We start from the raw sequence: 17,362 nt of genomic DNA on the forward strand, positions 1-17,362 counted from the left end.
GGAAACGATGGGTGATGGAATCAAACCTGCGAATAAATGATTACTGTTTGAAAAATTAAAGGAAAGTTGAACCAAGAATAATATACCATGGAAGTTATTACAAGGGTAAGTCAATTATTATCCGCAAAGTAGTTATAAAATTTTATTGTCATCAAATAGGAAACGTACAGGAACATCATTTTTCGACGTAGTCTTCTTTCGTTTCAACGCACTTGGTCCATCGTTGTACAAGCTTCCTGATGCCCTAATAAAAGAAGGTTCTCGGTTGACCTGCGAGCAAGGAATGCACCGCTTCTTTCACTGCTTCGTCTGAGGCAAATCGATGGTCCCTTAAAGGATGCGGGTACTTTTCCGGCTCAATATTATGTAAAAATCAACACGTATTTCTTTCAGACACTGTTAATAATGTACATGTTTTACAGATTTTTTGTTGATCTCAGGTAATTCAACACACTTTCGAAACAAATTAGAAGTATTCTGAATATTTTTGAACCTGCTGGGGTTAATAAAAATAATTACAAAGAAATTGATGCAATTTTTTTCCGAAATGCTTCCTCAAATTGAGGCACCATTTAATCCAATGTTATACATTTGAAGCAGACCAAATTTTTACCAGATATGCATGACATCATGGCTGAGGTACTAGACCTATTTAATTCCACCTGTTATGTATATTTCAGTCCGCAGCTCGTGGTCTTGGGGGTAGCGTTCTCGCTTCCCGCGCACGGGGTGCTGGGTTCGATTCCTGGCGGGCTCAGGGATTTTACCTACCTTGAGATGACTGGGTGTTGTAGTGTCATCATCATCATCATTCGTCCCCATTTCGGTCGGAGGAAGGCAATGGTAAACCACCTCCGCTAGGACCTTGGCTAGTACGGCGGTGCAGGTCTCCCGCATCGTCCCCTACGCTCCTTCGAGTATGGGACCTCATCATCATCATGTATATTACAAGGATAAAAAATATCACATCTTACATTTTAATTTTTATAATTTTTTTCCTAATAAAAATGTTATTTTTTCTGTAATTTAGTTGATTCTGCAATAAAGCTTAGGTCTACTACAGACGTATGGACTATTGCAAGTTACAGAAGAAAATCAGAGCAATGCTTTATAAACTTAAGGAAATATTTGTACCTGAATTCTGAAAAATACAACTTGTAGGAAATTGCAAATGAAGATATGAGTCCAATTAAACTGTGCCTCAGAACATTCCTTAAGCATAGTCTTCATCCTGCAACATTTCTTCATCTTCAAGCTTCCTCTCTGCATTCCTTTTAGCACTTCTTGCTTCTTTGGTAACTTGAAGAGCGAACCTTTCAGCTTCATGCACCCGTTGTCTGTCACAGGCAAGCAATTGACCTTCCAAATTAGAGCCACATTTTATGCCTAAATTTCTCAGGACTTGCGGTGCTATCACTCCATCATTGAAACATATCACTGCATCTACTACACGAACTTTTAATGTGTTTAGCCCTACAAAAACACTAACGGGTAATCTTTCCCATATGCAATGGTTGAAACTTTCATTTGTATTCTGAGTGCCCCCATGAATACATTTACTAAGCAAAACATGGCCACTCAGGTCTCTAAAAATTGGTTTTATTTCGTTCTTAAGAGGCCCAGGAAGAGAATGCTTATGATGGTAAATTTGACCACTTTCGTTTGCTTTTTGGTAACCACACCAAGAATCTGATCCTTTAGGGCAAAGTCCGTGAACAGGGTGGTCATCTGTGGACAACTTATGAAAGCAGGTGGCCCATACAGCTTTTCTCATTGCTGTAACGTGATTCAGAGGTGCTGTTCGTCTAATGGCCAGTCCATAACAACTCTGAAGAAGGTCTATTTCAGTTTCTGTTAATCTGCCTCGGCCAGACACAGATTTTCCATCAGAGAGCAACTTTCCTTTCATTTCTCTTCGTAGCTTCCTCAATCTAGCACCCATCCTCTTTTGCACATGTCCACAACACTCCAGTTTTGTCACCAAGGTATCACCATAAACATTGAACTCATTCATTTAATTTTATTGAAAGCTTTAGAGTCCACATCGCCTTGGTACTTCGTATACATAACGTTATAAACGGACACCGACCTCTGAAATATTTTTATTAGAGCTTCATCACACTCCATACCTCCACTGTAACAATCGTAATTCGTAGAACGCTGATGTTCAATATGTCCTTCAGTGTTACCGTGGCAGGCAGGTGTGGCAGAACTTAGGTAAGCATTCAGCATCAACAATTTTTCCATTCTCCAGAGAAGTAGTACTCACAACACCATTCAAGGAACTATGTCCCCGACGTTGGCGTGTCCCATCAAGTGCAACAGCAATGTCCCTGGTTCCACTAATATTTACAGTTTCATTGATGCTTTAGACACAACCGTGAAGGCACCTAAAAGTATTTTTATGTACTTCCTGAACCTACTGGGAGGAGGAGGAAGGTCCATCAAACCACAAAACGTTTGAGCAGCCTTTTTTCCTCTTCCTATTGCAAGCAATGCATGCACTAACTTCAAATTCACATCATATGAATTATGTACCATGTTAGAAGTCATGTTCGAGGTAGATTTATTGCAGGATCTACACAGAACAACTAATTTTGATGCTAAACTGTTCCTGCTACTTTGTTGTTTAGTTATTCCCAGACAGCCTACATCACCACATTGTTTACATTTTGCCACTTCCTTTATCAAAGAAGATAAGATGCCCACATCAACAACAACAAATCCACTGCAAACAGCATCATTGTTTACACAAATATTTGAATCAGCAGGAGGTGTGCCATGTGGGACTTTCTTCTCTGAAGAACTGATACTTTTAACGGTGTGGCTTGCTTTGTTTGTGAATTGGTTACCACGGAATTTCCTTTTATTGAATTTCTTGATGCGTGGCATAGTTCGTATTCGTTGCACAGTAAAGGATATGTACTTCCACAGATATTTGTAGCACTTGGGCAACAAATATTCAGCAACATGTGAACAAACTGCTTCAGCGAAACACAAGTAAATACTAGCAAAGAGAATCATATACAGACACTAGAAACCTGCAGTGTTACCAACATATACAATGTATCATTTGTATAATCTCTGGAAACATTTCAGTTCTTTTCGAAATAATACTGGTTTCTGTAACAGAAATAAAGGGGGCGTGGCGGCGTACATGATTGTAACTTTAAAATATGGTGTATATAGGTCAATTTTCATTTGAAACCCTATAATGTATTTATCAATGTAATCAGGAAAGACTATAGAATTTAATAAAGTTATTAAAAAATTCGATTTTTCGACCATTTGTGAGTACCCTGTATCTTTAATGCCTGTTTGAGTGGACCAAACAAGGGATAGTCAGAAGGGGCAAGATCGGGACTATATGGAGGATGATCCAATACTTCAAATTTGAGTTTCTGTAGCGTTTCAGCAGTATGGGCAACAGTATGCAGACGGGCATTGTCATGCAACAAGACAACACCTTTTGACAGCAGTCCTCGGCGTTGCTTCTAATCGCAGGCTTTAGCCTGGCAGTAAGCATCTCACTGTAACGTACACCGTTTATTGTTGTGCCCCCTTCCCTCACAATGTTCCAGTACTGGACCTTGTGCGTCCGAAAAAACCGTAAGCATAATTTTTCCTGCAGACGGTTGGGTCTTGAACTTTTTCTTGCACTGCGTATTTGGATGTTTCCGGTCCACACTCTGCCGTTTACTCTCCGGCTCGTAATGATGGATCCATGTTTCGTCACCAGTAATGATCCTGTCTAAGAAGTTGTCCCCTTCGTTGCCATAGCGATCGAAATGTTTGTTGCAAATGTCGAAGCGCGTTTGTTTATGCAACTGTGTGAGTTGTTTTGGGACCCATCCTGAACAAACTTTATGAAACGCAATTCTGTTGTGAATGATTTCGTAGGCAGAACCGTGACTAATTTACAGACGATGTGCCACTACGTCAATAGTTAATCGCTTGTCTAAGAGTCACTTCACGTGAACGCTCAATGGTTTCTTCATTTGTGGCGGCAGATGCTCGTTCGGCTCCTTCATCGTGCGTAACACTTGTGCAATCATTTCTGAATTTTTCAATCCATTCGTAGACACTCCGTTGTGGCAAAACACTGTTCCCGTATTGTACCGAAAGTCTTCGAAGAATTTCGGCCCCTGATACGCCTCCCGACCACAAAAAACGGATCACTGAACGTTGCTCTTCTTTGGTGCAAATAGATAGCGGAGCAGCCATGATTAACAGCACGGCAGCGATAACGAAACTAATCTAGCAGCTTGAAAATTGCAAAGATACAACTACAAATAAATAAAGCATGCGTCATCCACGTAAACGACACTACTACCAAAATAAACAAAAATATAAATAAATTGCGGATGGTAATTGACTTACCCTCGTAATAACATAAAAATAATAATTTCAATAATCTGTAAACCCTGTGTAATTCTGATATTCTAAATTGTTTAGTTTCACGGGCTATGCTACAATTAATATAATCATCTGCTTTCTGTTGACAGTTGCTGCATTAAACATGCTCAAGGTGAAAGGCCTATAGAAACGATCGCCAGTTTGATGGAAAATGCGGAACGGATGCACAGAAAGATGAAGAAGATCGTTCAAGACAATACAAAATGGCGAGACGTTATAGTCAAAGCTGCAACAAAGGTATGTTAATGGGCGTCAAACACGTAAGATGGTCAAACAGGATTGAAATAGTGTCACTGGACAAGAGACTAGTCACTTGACTTGTTGAAGTTAATAGCATTAAGCTCATGTTTACGCTATGAAGAATGTGTAACGACGCATGTGTATCTGCTTCGGCCGCCGTGTCTAACATGGGGCGCTAAGGCGAGGTAAAAAAGTGTTGATATGGGAGCGACTGCTTCAAACTTACGAAAGCTGATTCGCTGAAGTGCGAAGGGCAAACATGTTCTTAGTTCCCCGATTATGATTTTTACAAAGGAGTCACTCAAAAGTTATAAATTTGTGTCATTTCGTAGCATAATCTCATGCAGTCTTGCATATGTTTTCACAGCTATTGCGAACGCTTCCTTAGGAGTCTGTTTCGACGATTTGAAAATTTCTGGTGATATAGGAGCGTGAGAAATCACTTCAAAAATGTTTTCAAGAAGAAACCCTTGCGTCGCTTTCGTCAGGGTGTAAACATGAGGTTAATGCTATTAACCTCAACAAGTCAGATGATTGTTTTTCAAAACATCTTGATAGCTCTCGTAATTGCCACCGTAGGGCTTTTCGGCAGTCTTCCAAAACAAATGTCTCCTCACGAAACTGTGTCGGACCGACTGGTGCGAGGTTGAGATTGTTTCGTTTCGATGACATGCTACGTTTACACTTCTTTGAACTGTCGCATGCTAGTGCGCACATGCTTCTCATTCATGACACCACGCGTCAGACGTCTCAATCAACTGCGGTGAGTTTAAACAGGTGTCATACTATGCAAGCGCAGAAAACGAATGATTTTTCACTGTTCTTGTAATGAAAATGTCCCCATTTCTAGTATCAATAATACCCCTCACTGTCGCCGGTAGAGTTGTACTGTATGTGCCCTACAGTGCTTTGATCTGTATGACGCGTACGCAAAGAGTGCTTGCGTATTTTAGCTCCATTTGACTGATGAAGTCTTCCATTCATAAGATGTATGGCCATCCATATTTGACACGTAGTAATTCCATGGAAACGTCCTAATCACTAAAAACTTTATTTATGACATGTTTCGAGTCGCCATCATCAGATAATTGTGGCAAAATCTACTCAAACAACAAATCAGAAAAGCTAAGGCATAATAATTACAGGGCCAAAATAAGTGTAAGTACTAAGTACAATACTTGGCCGTGCGGTCTAGCGCACGGCTTTCCGGGCGGGAAGGAGCACCTGGTCCCCGCACGAATCCGCCCGGCGGATTTGTGTAGAGGTCCGGTGAACCGGCCAGTCTGTGGATGGTTTTTAGGCGGTTTTCCATCTGCCTCGGCGAATGCGGGCTGGTTCCCCTTATTCTGCCTCAGTTTCACTGTGTCGGCGATTGCTGTGCAAACAAGTTCTCCACGTACGCGTACACCACCATTACTCTACCACGCAAACATAGGGTTTACATTCGTCTGGTGCGAGACGTTCCCTGGGAGGTCCACCGGGGACCGAACCGCACAGTAACCCTGGGTTCGGTGTGGGGCGGCGGAGGGGTGAAGTGGACTGCGGTAGTCGTCGTGGGATTGTGGACCACTGCGGCTGCGGCGGGGACGGGGCCTCTCCGTCGTTTTTAGATCCCTGGTTAACATACAATACAAGTACAAATACTTACAATATGCTTAGGAAAGCTCATACAAGTGAGCAATACAAGAAAAGCGTACAGTCCCATGTGTAATTTCCGTTACGCGTGTTTGTAAAGGATATTATTTGGAGACTTCGAATGACTGCAGACTCGAGGACCGTTCTGTATCAACTTGGCCACAGATAACGTTGATGTCAAAAATCGAGACAAACCGAGAGATACCTTTTATAATACACAAAACAACGTAAATATTCCTATCACGTTATATCTGATTATTATCTTCACATTACATCTGGTTATTTTATTTTTATTTTACAATAAGCGGCATATCGTCAATAAACAAATAAAACATAGAATTTGTAAGAGTCAAAACCTGTCATGGGAGAAGATCGCACAGCACATTAGGCAACTAGACACAATGTCCAAATATTCCATCAACGGAGAAAACAATGAAAAGGCCACCATTATAAAGAAAGACATTACAATTTTTAATTACAATTTCTAAACAAAGCAAGAAAGCAATCTTTAACCTACTGGGAGAACAGATGGGTCACGTCAGAAACAAAACCCATCGCAAAACGGTAATTTTTCCAGCCGTGTCAGGGTGGACTGTGAATGCGTGGGAGGAACAAGGGGGAATGATGTGGGGGTGGAGAGGAACAGATGGAGACAGATGTTGAATTACTTGAAGTGGGGGGGGGGGGGGGGGGGGAGGGACATGCGGAGGTGTGTAGGAAAATAGAAAATAGGCAGAGATTGGGGAGGGGTTGAGAGCCGAGGAACTGGAAGGAAGGGCAGCATGAAGGGATGAAGGGGAACAAAGAAGGAAGGCGAGGGGAGGAAGGAAATGTTGCTCCAATGGAACATTTCCACTAACTTTATATAACAAACATAATGACATTAAATTTATATTACAACAGAAATGACCATGGTTTTTTCAGTACATTATTGTCTTTCAAAGTAGACCATTATGCTGAAACATTTTGAATATTTTTGCAAGTATAACAGTGCCATTAGAGCATATTACTGAATGGGGAATTACTACATGCGTATTGTAAGCCAAACTCATTGTTTCCATCTTCTGTCAGTACTGTGAAAATATTGGAGGCCTTAGGATTTTCAATCACCTCTCAGGTGACGGAATTCGCGGGCGTATCCCCCATTCTGTTCTACAGAATAATTTGAAACCAAGCGCATTATGCTACTAGTAAGGTAATGGAAGGTACTATTCACAGAAAAGAATTTTCAAGCAGTTCGAGAATACCAAATTGTTTCTTAGTAAAGTACCAATGGTGTTATTTTAACATTTCTTTCCTGCAAGCTGTGGATGATGTGAAATGAGAACTACATTATGTGGTTGCTCATGGTAAGAGCTTGTTCGGTGAGGTGTTTTATAGATGAGGACAGAATGGAAAGAAACGTTGAGGGCGAAACATGGAATGGAACACAATCTGCACATATCGGAAACCAGTGAAGTGGATACTGGCTCTTAGCAAGTGTACCTAGAGCCATCTGACGTGAAATCTCTAACAATTTTACTGTTCGCCGCCATTCTGTTTACAACTAAAATACCAGTTGGATGTTTGTTATAAAAACTTCTAGTAGCGCTTTGCCTCCAATACGCGATGTTTTCCCCACGTTATCACCAAATGTCAAAAACTACGATTAAAGAAACTATTCGCGTGAATCTGAACGTTACCTGCCTGCCAAAAAAACAATGTGTTAAAAACACAAATAAACTAATCTGCCTCCGATTTTAAGTACATAATACACTCCTGGAAATGGAAAAAAGAACACATTGACACCGGTGTGTCAGACCCACCATACTTGCTCCGGACACTGCGAGAGGGCTGTACAAGCAATGATCACACGCACAGCACAGCGGACACACCAGGAACCGCGGTGTTGGCCGTCGAATGGCGCTAGCTGCGCAGCATTTGTGCACCGCCGCCGTCAGTGTCAGCCAGTTTGCCGTGGCATACGGAGCTCCATCGCAGTCTTTAACACTGGTAGCATGCCGCGACAACGTGGACGTGAACCGTATGTGCAGTTGAAGGACTTTGAGCGAGGGCGTATAGTGGGCATGCGGGAGGCCGGGTGGACGTACCGCCGAATTGCTCAACACGTGGGGCGTGAGGTCTCCACAGTACATCGATGTTGTCGCCAGTGGTCGGCGGAAGGTGCACGTGCCCGTCGACCTGGGACCGGACCTCAGCGACGCACGGATGCACGCCAAGACCGTAGGATCCTACGCAGTGCCGTAGGGGACCGCACCGCCACTTCCCAGCAAATTAGGGACACTGTTGCTCCTGGGGTATCGGCGAGGACCATTCGCAACCGTCTCCATGAAGCTGGGCTACGGTCCCGCACACCGTTAGGCCGTCTTCCAACATCGTGCAGCCCGCCTCCAGTGGTGTCGCGACAGGCGTGAATGGAGGGACGAATGGAGACGTGTCGTCTTCAGCGATGAGAGTCGCTTCTGCCTTGGTGCCAATGATGGTCGTATGCGTGTTTGGCGCCGTGCAGGTGAGCGCCACAATCAGGACTGCATACTACCGAGGCACACAGGGCCAACACCCGGCATCATGGTGCGGGGAGCGATCTCCTACACTGGCCGTACACCACTGGTGATCGTCGAGGGGACACTGAATAGTGCACGGTACATCCAAACCGTCATCGAACCCATCGTTCTACCATTCCTAGACCGGCAAGGGAACTTGCTGTTCCAACAGGACAATGCACGTCCGCATGTATCCCGTGCCACCCAACGTGCTCTAGAAGGTGTAAGTCAACTACCCTGGCCAGCAAGATCTCCGGATCTGTCCCCCATTGAGCATGTTTGGGACTGGATGAAGCGTCGTCTCACGCGGTCTGCACGTCCAGCACGAACGCTGGTCCAACTGAGGCGCTGGGTGGAAATGGCATGGCAAGCCGTTCCACAGGACTACATCCAGCATCTCTACGATCGTCTCCATGGGAGAATAGCAGCCTGCATTGCTGCAAAAGGTGGATATACACTGTACTAGTGCCGACATTGTGCATGCTCTGTTGCCTGTGTCTATGTGCCTGTGGTTCTGTCAGTGTGATCATGTGATGTATCTGACCCCAGGAATGTGTCAATAAAGTTTCCCCTTCCCGGGACAATGAATTCACGGTGTTCTTATTTCAATTTCCAGGAGTGTAGATAGCAGGGATCTACGCTTATGCTTCGGCCAGCCCGCCCCGGGTGGGGAATTGAAAGTACAATAAACGAAAAAAAAAAAAGATACACTGGGATCTATTATAAGTGATATCATTAGTATGTTTGGTGATTTATAAACAGTGTTTTTCAGTAGTTTTATTTAGCAAGAATCAGTGCGTAATTTTCTCCGCATGTCCTTCTTTCACAGAACAAGTTTGAGTAGTCCTCTCTCACAGCGTAGATCAGGCGTGTCCAACCCGCGGGCCGCATGCTGCCCAAACCGAATGGAAACCGTTTCCCAAAGCAAAGTGACACGCAACAACGTGGATCCTGGCACACACAGTTCATATAATTTTTGGACTTAAAGTAACGAACAACTTACAGCACGTGGCATACTTAATGGGATTAATATGAGAAAGTAACTCGTCATCCAAAATGCAGACTTACTATGCGAATTTTCTGAACACTCCAATATGTAAAGCTTATGATAATATTTGGACATGAAAAAGGGAAATAACTCAATGGATAATTTCTTGCAGATCTGCGTACAAAAGACTGAAGCGTGAATGTGTTTTAATGCATACAATTATTTTTAAAATGAGTTAGTGTGTGACACTGTTAAATGTTAAACAAATATTTTTAAAAAAAATCAAGTATCACTGCGGCTCAAGAAGTGAGCATGTGCCACTCGATAGGTGAAAAAAAGACCATAAAATCTCTTGTATGTAAATTTATGATAAAGTGACTATCTTGAATTTGAAACTTCCGCTACACGATGCTATTCAGTCATTGGTCCAGTTGCTTTTCGTTTTTTAGTGGTTATTGTTACTGTTAAGTATATTACGCGCGGCCCAAAAATACTCGTCTTCTTGCTTCCATTGTGGCCGAGGTAAGCGTAAAGGTTGGACATCCATGGCTCCCAGATCCTGGGTAGGGTCCTGAGGCAGGTAATACAGTAACTAGGTCGACGTACTTTTCATTTAAGTCAAAAGTTACACGCTTAGTGTGTTATTACGCCGGAAAATCGATTAATTATCAATTATCTGAAGATAGTGTTCGGATCGTGAAACACAACTTTATGTTTTTTAGTTACTCTTATAATCATAGATTTTACTTGATAAATTAAAGATAAGATTGCCTGTGATTTATTTCCGTTTGGTGAAGAAACAAAAGACTGATATTTAAATAACTGTAGTGTCTCTTGTTACTTGAATGAAAGAACAAATGTCCCGATTTATCACGCCATGGGCCCCTGTAGAGCACATAGGATCTTTCCTTACCGCATCAAGCCAACACACGGCATTCGATTCGCAGTGGATAGAGGTCGTAATGTTCTGGTTCATCAGTATTATAGTGTGGGTCAACACTAAATTGATAGTTATATTACAATGGAAGAGCTAATTCAGTATGCATGGGAATATGTTTCACACAAATAAGGGTCTATATTAATCCACATAACTTAAAAGAAAGTTTGATTAGTGACATATTCTAGACCACATCGTGTGTCTGCAGTCACGGACTTCTAAACATCAAACATAGCAGCAAAATATTTTTTGGTCCAGTATGCTTGTATTTTAATACACTATCTGATCAAAAGCATCCAGACACCTATTGCGGAAATTACTTGTAATATGGGGTGTGTCCATCCTTCACTTTTTTGATGGTTTGACCTCTGCTGGGGACACTTTCAGTGAGGTGCGTGAATGTCCCTGGAAGAATGGAAGTCCATTCATCCTCAACAACCGAAATCAGAGAATGTAGTGATATTGGGTGCTAGGGCCTGGAGCGAAATCGACGTTCTAACTGATCCGAAAGGGGTACCATTGGGTTCAAGTCAGCACTCTGGGTAGGTCAGCCCATTTCAGGAATCCTATTATCCTCAAACCGTTCCATCTCACATTTTGTTTTAGACAGGGGGTATTGGTATGCTGAAAAAACTAATCATCGTCTTCGAACTGTCTCTCTGCTGTACACAGCACACAACGCTCTGAAATTTGTTCTTCGGCGTTTAGCGTTTCCTTAAGCGCAATAACGGGACCACATCCTAACGACGGAAAACATACTCACACCATAACACCAGTGCCTCCGTAGTTCACTGTTGGCGCTAAACAGGAGTGGCAGGTAACTTTCTCCACATATTTGGCAAACCCAAACCTTTCCATCGCATTGTCTCATGGCATAGTGTGATTCAAGACTCCAAATCATTCGTTTCCAGTCATTCACTGTCGAGTGGCATCGCTCTTTACATCAAATCGATCGCCGCTTAGCATTGCCTACAGAAATGTGTGACTTACGAGGACCTGCTCGACCATTTTACCCGATTCTTTTTATTTCCCTATGCACCGTCATTATGCTATTTGGACTGCTGGTAGCACCTCGACACTCATGAGAGATTTCTTCCGCTGGTTTCATTCGATTTTTTAGAACCACCCTCCACAATGCTCGACAGTCTCTGTCCGTCAGTATACGAGGGGCATTTGAAAAGTCCGTGCAAAAATAAAAACTACGTACGTGTTTGGGGTAAACCTTTTTTATTTCTCGACATAGTCACCTTTTAGACTTATACACTTCGTCCAACGCTGTTCTAATTTGTTGATCCCTTCCGAATAATAGGAATTGCCCAAGTCTGCAAAATGGCTATTAGATGCTGCAATCACCTCTTCGTTTGAATAAAATCTTTGTCCTGCCAGCCATTTCTTCAAATTGGGGAACAAAGAGTTCTCCGAGGGAGCCAAGTCTGGAGAACAGTGTTGGAATCTTATTTCCAATAATTTTGCTACCACAACTACTGATGTGTGTACTGGTGCATTTTCCTGATGGAAAAGGACTTTTTGCGGTCCAATCGCCGGCGTTTTTCTTGCAGCTCGGTTTTCAGACGGTCCAATAACGATGAATAATATGCACCGGTAATAGTTTCACCATTTTCCAGATAGTCGATGAGGATTATCCCTTGCGAATCCCAAGAGACAGTCGCCATAACCTTTCCGGCCGAAGGAATGGTCTTCGCCGTTTTTGGTGCAGATTCTGCCTTGGTAACCCATTGTTTAGATTGTTGTTTGGTCTCAGGAGTATAGTAATGTGTCCATGTTTCATCCACAGCGACGAAACGATGTTTAAAGTCCTGCGGATTCTTCCTGAACAGCTGCAAACCATCCTTGCAACATTTCACACGATTCCGTTTTTGGTCAAGCATGAGCAATCGCGGAACCCATCTTGTGGATAGCTTTCTCTTGTCCAAATGTTCATGCAAAATATTATGTACCCGTTCATTTGAGCTGCTCACAGCACTAGCAATCTCGCGCACCTTAACTCTTCTGCCATCCATCACCATATCATGGATTTTATCAATGATTTCTGGAGTCGTAACCTCCACAGGGCGTCCAGAACGTTACTGTAATGTTTACCAAGCTTCTCTTAAGTCTCCTGACGCGTTTTGCCTTTCATAAAGTAATGTTTAATCACCACACTAAGTTCTTTTTCGTCCATTTTTTAACAATCACTCGACTTCCTTGATTCACACGAATGACAAACACAAAGAAATAGACCAATATGGCTGAAACTTGGTGTGCGTTCTTTCCAAAGATGCTACTAACTAAACATGACGTAGATACGCGCCGGTGGTGCCATCTGTCGGACTTTGCACAGACTTTTGAAACGCCCTTCGTATGAGATCTGTCTGTTTTGGATTACTTGTGGACTTGTGGTTGTTCCTTCGCGGTTCCGCTTCACAATCGCAACGGCAACAGCCGACAACTTTAGAAGGGCTGAAGTGTCCCTGATGGATTTATTACTCGGGTGACATCAAATTACTGGTCACTGAGCTCGCTTGACCAGCTCATTCTGCCGTTACTGCTTCTCTACACAACATAGTATTTTTTTTTTTTTTTTTTTACACACTGCACTGTAAATCGAAGTACCGTCGTCGACGACAGACTTCTTCGTGGTGAAAAGAAGTAATTGGGTGCTTAGGTTCACTTTATTATGAATATATGCTTGGGGTCAGCTACTCAGGGTCAGCTACTCAGGGTCCATAAGATACCGCCAGTTGGTGCAATGGGTTAGGGTGTCATGGTACCACAGAACATGGTACCTTATACTGATACAATGGGAGGGGTATTGTCCTCCCCAGAGTTTTTTTATGGTACACTGAGTTATGCAAAATGTCTACCTTGTTGTGCAAGGTCGTCGTCCATTTGCGAGCTGCTTCTACTGTATCCACATGGGGGGGCAGTGTGCAAGTCAGCGATGTAAATACAGCGGCTGGCACGGAGTACCAATCTGAGTAACATATTTTGTAAAACTTGTAGACAGCCAATTTATGTTGGACTGGAAAGACCCCAGACCGAGCTGCCACACAGTATCTTAGAGAGCGCCATCGCCTTATATAATCGAAGTTTTGCTGTGGCTCTGAGGTCACTATTCTTGGAAAAAAGGGATGAGTTTCTTCGTGATGCCGAAAGCTTTGTTCATGAGGAGGTCAACATCTTTATGGAGAAAGAAGTGTTTGTCCAAAGTGACCCCCAGGTAAATCACCGTTGCCCCCCAGGGGATATCCCCCCTAGCAGTCTCAAGTTGGTAGGCACTGAGGGGCGTTTCTTGTTGAAACAGATGGCTGTCGTCTGGGCGGGATTTAGTTGCACCTTACTGGTCTTACACCAAGCGGCTGTGGCATCTAGTTGACATTGAACTTGTTGAGCGCGGTTTGAGGCGTCATGACACAGACTGCGCGGCCCTTCCCGCAGGAGGTTCGAGTCGTCCTTCGGGCATGGGTGTGTGTGTTATTCTTAGCATAAATTTAAGTTAGTTTAAGTAGTGTGTAAGTTTAGGGACCAATGACCTAAGCAGTTTGGTCCCTTAGGAATTCACACACATTTGAACAGTTTTGAAGGCGTCGAATGTCGGCGTGAATATGTCTGCTGCTGGTGAGAAAAGCCGCATCATTGGCAAATTGCGTAATTTGTACCCCAGTGACTGTTGGCATGTCATTGACACAGAGATTAAATAGAAGTGGGGATAAAACGGATACTTGAGATACTTGAGGCAGCTTCGTCTGCGCCAGTCGGGTATCAAACGATTGGCCTTATACTGCAACAATCATCTTTCTCTCTGTCACAAAACTGGCTATAAGTTTCACATAACAATTGGGCATCGACGTCAGTTCATCCAGTTTCCGAATTAGTTGTTCCGTTATCATAGGCCCTTTCAATATCCAAGAAGACCGCTGCAATAGCACTAGACACACTGAAATTCTTGGTAACATGTTCTGTCAGACGAAGGAGTTGCAGCTCCGCGGATAATTTACGATGGAGGCCATACTGTTCTGCCCTGATTGTACTGTCTGCCACCATTGGTTCCAAAATGCGGGCCTGGATGACTCTCGGGAAGATTTTGCCCAAACCACTAAGAAGACTAGCGGGTCGGTAACTGCATAACACAGTACTCCAACGCCTCCTTTTATACTTCCAGGTCCGCAAGTCTTGTGACATCTAGTGGTCAGTTTGCGAAGTTTCGCAGTGCACAGGTCTGTCCGGATACTATTGATCAGGTAGTGTACTGGTGGTTCATTATTACGCTTTTTGATAGCGTAGGCAGGAAGAACAACGGTGTGAGAGTCTCCGACACTAACAAGGGGAGGCCACGACGTCTGGAACGCGGATTTACTGCAAACTTCGTACACCCGTTCTACTCCGTTGGGGACAACAAAATGTGTAAGCAGTAGCGCGTACTTCTCAAGCGTTATTGAGAAAATTGCAAGATAATTTTGGTCGTCAAATATATACCTGCGCGTGGCCATTGGTACGAGGAAGCGGCGGCACCCGACTGGTGCCGGCACGGTAGCTCAGCGTGTTCGGTCAGACAGCTGGTTGGCCTCTGTAATAAAAAAACTGAGTGGAAGGATCAACAAATTAACTTGAACGGATGTCATTGTGACGTCCGCAACGACCAAGCACAACGCAAAAAAAAGCGTGTTCGGTCAGACAGCTGGCTGGCCTCTGTCATAAAAAAAAAACTGAGTGAAACGATCAACAACGAACTTCAACGGATGTCATGTGACGCCCGCTACGACGAAATACAACGAACCATGCAAAAAAAAAAAAGTGTGGTTAGCGTTCAAGCCTCGTAATTGCTAGATCGCTGGATCGAATCTTGTTCGTCAGTTTTTTTTTTATTTTCAACGCAGTATTTTTCTTTACTATTTGTATTACAATTGATATAATGGGAAAAATACGTGTAATCGGATTAACTTTTACTAAATTTACAATGTTATTTGGCAGTCTACAAATTTTTACTACCGCAAATAATATAATATTCATAACTATCGACTACTAAACGACCGCCAGCCGCGGTGGTCGTGCGGTTCTAGGCGCTTCAGTCCGTAACCGCGTGACTGCTACGGTCGCAGGTTCGAATCCTGCCACGGGCATGGGTGTGTGTGATGTCCTTAGGTTAGTTAGGTTTAAGTAGTTCTAAGTTCTGGGGAACTGATGACCTCAGATGTTAAGTCCCATAGTGCTCAGAGCCATTTGAAGTAAACGACCAAACGCATATGAAAATGTATGCTTGTCCGTGATTTGAGAAGTCCCCTATACCTGGAAAGAGCCCGAAACGACTTGTTACCTGCAAGTTTTGACCGGCACAGACGGCTTTCGAAAGATGTACAATTTATCGTAGCTTTCTACATTACAAGTTGCAGGGTGGTTTTCTTCGTAAAAAAAATGGAAAACATAAAGCTAAACGGCACCAGCTGCATTGAATAAATGCTATTTTTCCGCATACGCAAGGTCTTTTGGTGTTTTCCGTGGGAAAACAAACCTCGTTAACATTTTCGAAAACCTCTCCTTCAGCCGATAGTTTGGAAGCAAACCATGTGTAACGCAGTATTTCCTTAAATATCGGCGCTGATAATTGGTCCTGCCGTATCGAGTGTATTTTAATAGCTTCACGAGAAGCAATTTCTCGTTCTATTTCGATTAAATACGAACAGTTGTGAAAACACAGACAAGCATACATTTTCAGTATCACTTAATGCCTTTGGTCGTTTACTAGCCGATAGTTATGAATATTATATTACTTGTGATAGTAAAAATTTGTAGACTGCCAAATAACATTGTAAATTTAATAAAAGTTCATGTGATTGCACGTATTTTCCCTTTATATCAATTGTAATATAAACAGTAAAGAAAATGACTGTGTTGAAAATAAAAAAAACTGACGAACGAGATTCGATCCAATGATCCAGCGATTACGGGGCTTGAATGCTAACCACTCGGGTGCCGCCGCTTCATCCTAAAAATGGCCACGCACGGGTATATACCGGGTGATCAAAAAGTCAGTATAAATTTGAAAACTGAATAAATCACGGAATCATGTAGATAGAGAGGTACAAATTGACACACATGCTTTGAATGACATGGGGTTTTATTAGAACCAAAAAAATACAAAAGTTCAAAAATGTCCGACAGATGGCGCTTCATATGGTCAGAATAGCAATAATTAGCGTAACAAAGTAAGACAAAGCAAAGATGATGTACTTTACAGAAAATGCTCAATATGTCCACCATCATTCCTCAACAGTAGCTGTAGTCGAGGAATAATGTTGTGAACAGCACTGTAAAGCGTGTCCGGAGTTATGGTGAGGCATTGGCGTCGGATGTTGTCTCTCAGCATCCTCAGAGATGTCGGTCGATCACGAAACACTTGCGACTTCAGGTAAGCCCAAAGCCAATAATCGCATGGACTGAGGTCTGGGGACCTGGGAGGCCAAGCATGATGAAAGTGGCGGCTGAGCACACGATCATCACCAAACGACGCGCATGTGTCGGACATTTTGTGAACTTTTTTTTTTGGTTCTAATAAAACCCCTTGTCATTCCAAGCATGCGTGTCAATTTTTGCCTCTCTGTCTAC

At 43.0% G+C, this 17,362-nt stretch overlaps 1 protein-coding gene across 1 annotated transcript in view; it reads left to right on the forward strand.

Annotated features, from left to right (window-relative positions):
- Window positions 1–17,362, forward strand: part of LOC126482099 (uncharacterized) — a 122,344-nt gene that overhangs the window by 19,372 nt on the left and 85,610 nt on the right. The window contains exon 2 of the mRNA XM_050106075.1: window positions 4,506–4,653. Within this exon, the coding sequence (XP_049962032.1) occupies window positions 4,561–4,653 (93 nt within the window). The 5' untranslated portion in view covers window positions 4,506–4,560. The remainder of the gene's footprint in view (window positions 1–4,505; window positions 4,654–17,362) is intronic.

Source organism: Schistocerca serialis, chromosome 5 (genome assembly GCF_023864345.2).
Source record: "Schistocerca serialis cubense isolate TAMUIC-IGC-003099 chromosome 5, iqSchSeri2.2, whole genome shotgun sequence".
In the NCBI taxonomy this organism is placed as follows: domain Eukaryota; kingdom Metazoa; phylum Arthropoda; class Insecta; order Orthoptera; family Acrididae; genus Schistocerca; species Schistocerca serialis.